We start from the raw sequence: 4,017 nt of genomic DNA, 5'->3' as shown, positions 1-4,017 counted from the left end.
AATTGAAATTTTTAGAAAAATGGGAACCGAATCCGAATTAATTAAGATCCAAACGGGAATCGAAATTTTTATTCGGTTTAATTCTGAACCGAGAAATGCTGAATTCAAATTCTAATCAAAGGCAGAAAAATCGAATTTACAATAACAATATTATTGAAATAAAAATATGTCATTAATTTATACAAATGAGAGAAAATTACAAATCCGCATAAGAGTATCTACAATGTTTGTTGGCTAAAATGATTGACTAAATAGTGTGAAATACTGATTATCTAAAATTTATTGAATCTGTAAGAAATTTTTGTTCAATGAAGTTGGATATAATGATTAGCTATATTTTAAAATTAGTATGTTATCATTATTTGAAATTGTTATAAATGAAATATTTTATTTTGATATATGGTAATCTATGATGTGATATTTGGCTACAAGTTTATAAAGTTTACAGAGGTTCAGCAAATTTAACCACCTTAGTAGGTTGGCTATATTTTAACTAACAGGAATTTATCATTGGAGGAATACTTTTTTTATAAATTTTTTATAATTAATAATTATGATATGTCGCCTATGTTTTTAAAAAAACATGCATTGAAGTTCGAGTCCGACTCAAATTTCTTAAATTGCGGGTCATTCAATTGTCCAACCGTAACACAAGTCTACACTCTTTATATTACATACAATCACGATTCCCGAATATAATATTAGTACATTACATGCTCTGTGTTTTTTTTTGCTCACAACATCCAAATCTTTCTCCATCATCATACCCGGCTACGGTAATCGCATCTCTTTTATCTATATTTGTGTATGTATGTATATCACTTGTTTTTTTACTCACTGAACTTGGATTCTTTGCTTTGTTGAATTTGTACATGAAGCTGTTTGATATGTACATACATAGTTTCAGATCTGATTGCTGTGTAAGTGTTTTTGTTGTTTGTTACAGTTAATGGGTTTTTTTGACGTTTTTTTGGTGTGATCTAATTGTATTTGAATTGAGTAAATAGTTGTAATGCCTGGTTTATTTATTTATATTGAAGTTTGAATGTGTGTGCTTGGCAGAGAGAAGGGGTGGGGGGAATAGAATTGTCTGGGAGAGTGAGAGAGAGAGAGTTGTCTGGGAGAGAAAGATAGATCAAATTGAGGGGGGGGGGGAGAGGTAGAGGGAAAAAAGAAAAGAATTATCTGGGAGAGAGAGAGAGAGGAGAGAGAGAATTATCTGGGAGAGATAGAAAGTAGATCAAATAGAAGGAGGGGGGGGGGAGACAGAGAGATTGCATATTTTTATCCGAGTATAACTGAAAGATGCAAATTATAAAGTAAATTTTGTTAGTTAACTTGTTAGTTTATAAACCTAGTGGCTTATTACTTTATTGATTTAGAGATTCTATATGAGTTTCTTTGTGGGTTCAGTAAATTAAAGGTTGTTCATTATTATAATAGTCTGCCAGAATCGAATGTTTTTCTTATTTTGTTGTCTGATCCCTGTTTGTAAACATGACTGCTGATTGTTGTATTATAAGAAATATGTATAGTATGAGTAAGAGTAACAATGCAAGTAGTTTAAACCAAAGTTTATGCCTTTAAATTAGGTTTAGTATATTGAAAAACATAGAGAGTGTATTAGCTATTAGGTAGGGTTTTTCTACCTTCTTTTTACTTCCACAAAGCTCTGCATCATTGTATTTAGTGTTTTGTTTATCCCGTCTCTGATAACTGTCTCTAGATATGCTAGGAGACTGTTAAATTCAAAAAAGCCTGTTATTATGAGTAAGATATAACAAGGATTTGGCACAGGGTTCTTCTTGTGGAGTAATTGTTAAGGTCAGCTGAAAACCGTAACAGGTTTGTTAAGGGTTTAAGATAGAAGTTTATTATTTAATTTTCCTTTGATTTCACCTTACTTAAATTTAGGTAGTGGCCTGCCCATGATAGCAATCAGTGAACTAATGTAGTTTTTTTATAAATATTTCCTGGTTAATATTTGCACATTAATAATATATTGTTGTTTTATATGTTTGAAGGCCTTTGAGTATAAACGAAGATGGTGAAGATCTGCTGTATTGGAGGTGGCTATGTTGGGGGACCTACTATGGCTGTAATTGCGTACAAGTGTCCATCAGTTGTGGTAACTGTTGTTGATATCTCTGTGCAGCGCATCACTGCTTGGAACAGTGATCAGCTCCCTATCTATGAGCCTGGCCTAGATGATGTGGTGAAGCAATGCAAAGGGAAGAACCTCTTTTTTAGCACAGAAGTCGAAAAACATGTCGCTGAGGCAGACATTGTGTTTGTTTCTGTTAATACTCCTACTAAAACCCAAGGACTTGGAGCAGGAAAAGCTGCTGATCTCACCTACTGGGAGAGCTCTGCTCGTATGATTGCTGATGTATCAAAGTCTTCCAAAATTGTTGTTGAGAAATCTACGGTTCCTGTGAAAACAGCCGAGGCTATAGAAAAGATATTGACCCACAACAGCAAGGGAATTGATTTTCAGATTCTCTCCAACCCCGAGTTCCTTGCCGAAGGAACGGCAATAAATGACCTTTTTGTGCCTGATCGGGTTCTTATTGGAGGTAGGGAGACCCCAGGTGGACGGAAAGCAATCAAAACATTGAAAGATATATATGCGCAATGGGTCCCCGAGGAACGTATTATTTGTACTAATCTCTGGTCAGCGGAGCTCTCTAAGCTTGCAGCTAATGCCGTTCTGGCTCAAAGGATTTCTTCCATTAATGCGATGTCAGCATTGTGTGAGGCTACAGGTGCTGATGTGTCGCAGGTTTCACATGCTATTGGCAAGGACTCACGAATCGGGGCTAAGTTCCTCAATGCGAGTGTTGGTTTTGGAGGATCATGTTTCCAAAAGGATATTTTGAACCTGGTGTACATATGTGAGTGTAATGGCCTTTCAGAGGTGGCTAATTATTGGAAACAGGTCATTGAAGTTAACGATTATCAGAAGCGTCGATTTGTTAACAGAATAGTTTCCTCCATGTTTAATACAATATCTGGCAAAAGGATTGCTATTCTAGGGTTTTCTTTTAAGAAGGATACAGGTGATACAAGAGAGACTCCCGCCATCGATGTGTGCAGAGGATTATTACGTGATCAAGCCCAGCTTAATATATACGATCCCCAGGTTCCTGAACAGCAGATTCACAAAGATTTGTCCATGCCAAAGTATAACTGGAACTACCCATTTCATTCTGTTTCAATGTGTCCCGATGATCTAAAGCAAGTCCGTGTTGTTTCTACTGCTTATGAAGCAACTAAAGATGCACATGGAATATGCATATTGACAGAGTGGGACGAGTTTAAGTCCCTAAATTTTCAAAAGATCTACGACAATATGCAGAAGCCAGCTTATGTGTTTGATGGCAGGAATGTCGTGAACGTGGAAAAGCTACGTCAAATTGGGTTCATTGTTTACTCTATTGGTAAGCCTCTAGATCCATGGTTGAAGGACATGCCTGCTGTTATGTAAGAACGAAACCATATAATGAGTGCCTTTTACTGGCCCTGGATTTTATAGATGATGTTAAAATTTTATACCCTATTGTTTTGCTGATGTAATGCTTTGTTTCTAGCGTAGACCATAAATTAGATTCAGTGGTGGATAATGACATTCATTCATATTTATTTTGGTTCTCATAGATGGTAAAGAACTTGAATTTGTTATTGCTTGGTATTGATACTAAATTAGCGATGAGATAGCTCAAGTGGTTAAGGGCTTATCTCTTGTCATCCCAGGTTCTGGTTTGATTTCATCCCTGAGATTTATTAGAATAGATACTCAATTGTAAGACATATAAGCCAAATTAGTCAAAAATTAGTGGTGGATATAGTTTTACAGTTGTTCTTTTTCAGTTTGTTGAATCTTCAAGTGCATGCCTGAGTAATTGTAGTTTTGTCACAAACTTAAATGATTCTAAATCTGTCAGCTTGAGTGAAAATTGAATTGTAAGAGCTTTAATACTTTATATTCTATATCAAAACAATAGAAAGTTTGTCTGA

General features: G+C 35.3%; 1 protein-coding gene across 3 annotated transcripts; it reads left to right on the top strand.

Moving 5' to 3' along the window:
* Nucleotides 1-619: 619 nt before the first annotated feature.
* LOC141677522 (UDP-glucose 6-dehydrogenase 1-like) lies at nt 620-3,687 on the top strand. 3 transcript variants are annotated; one of them, XM_074483495.1, is made up of 2 exons: nt 620-776; nt 2,025-3,687. In XM_074483495.1, the coding sequence occupies exon 2, from the start codon at nt 2,045-2,047 to the stop codon at nt 3,485-3,487; it is 1,443 nt and encodes a 480-aa protein (XP_074339596.1). In that variant the 5' UTR covers nt 620-776; nt 2,025-2,044; the 3' UTR covers nt 3,488-3,687. The 3 variants fall into 3 exon arrangements, with proteins under 3 accessions (XP_074339596.1, XP_074339597.1, XP_074339598.1); XM_074483496.1 differs by lacking the exon at nt 620-776 and adding an exon at nt 803-920; XM_074483497.1 differs by lacking the exon at nt 620-776 and adding an exon at nt 1,220-1,845.
* The last annotated feature ends 330 nt before the right edge of the window (nt 3,688-4,017 follow it).

The sequence above is a fragment of the Apium graveolens genome, chromosome 8 (assembly GCF_009905375.1).
Source record: "Apium graveolens cultivar Ventura chromosome 8, ASM990537v1, whole genome shotgun sequence".
NCBI classification, from domain to species: Eukaryota; Viridiplantae; Streptophyta; class Magnoliopsida; order Apiales; family Apiaceae; genus Apium; species Apium graveolens.
The sequence above is the reverse complement of the archived record's forward strand: the minus strand, read 5'-3'. Positions and strand labels throughout refer to the sequence as shown.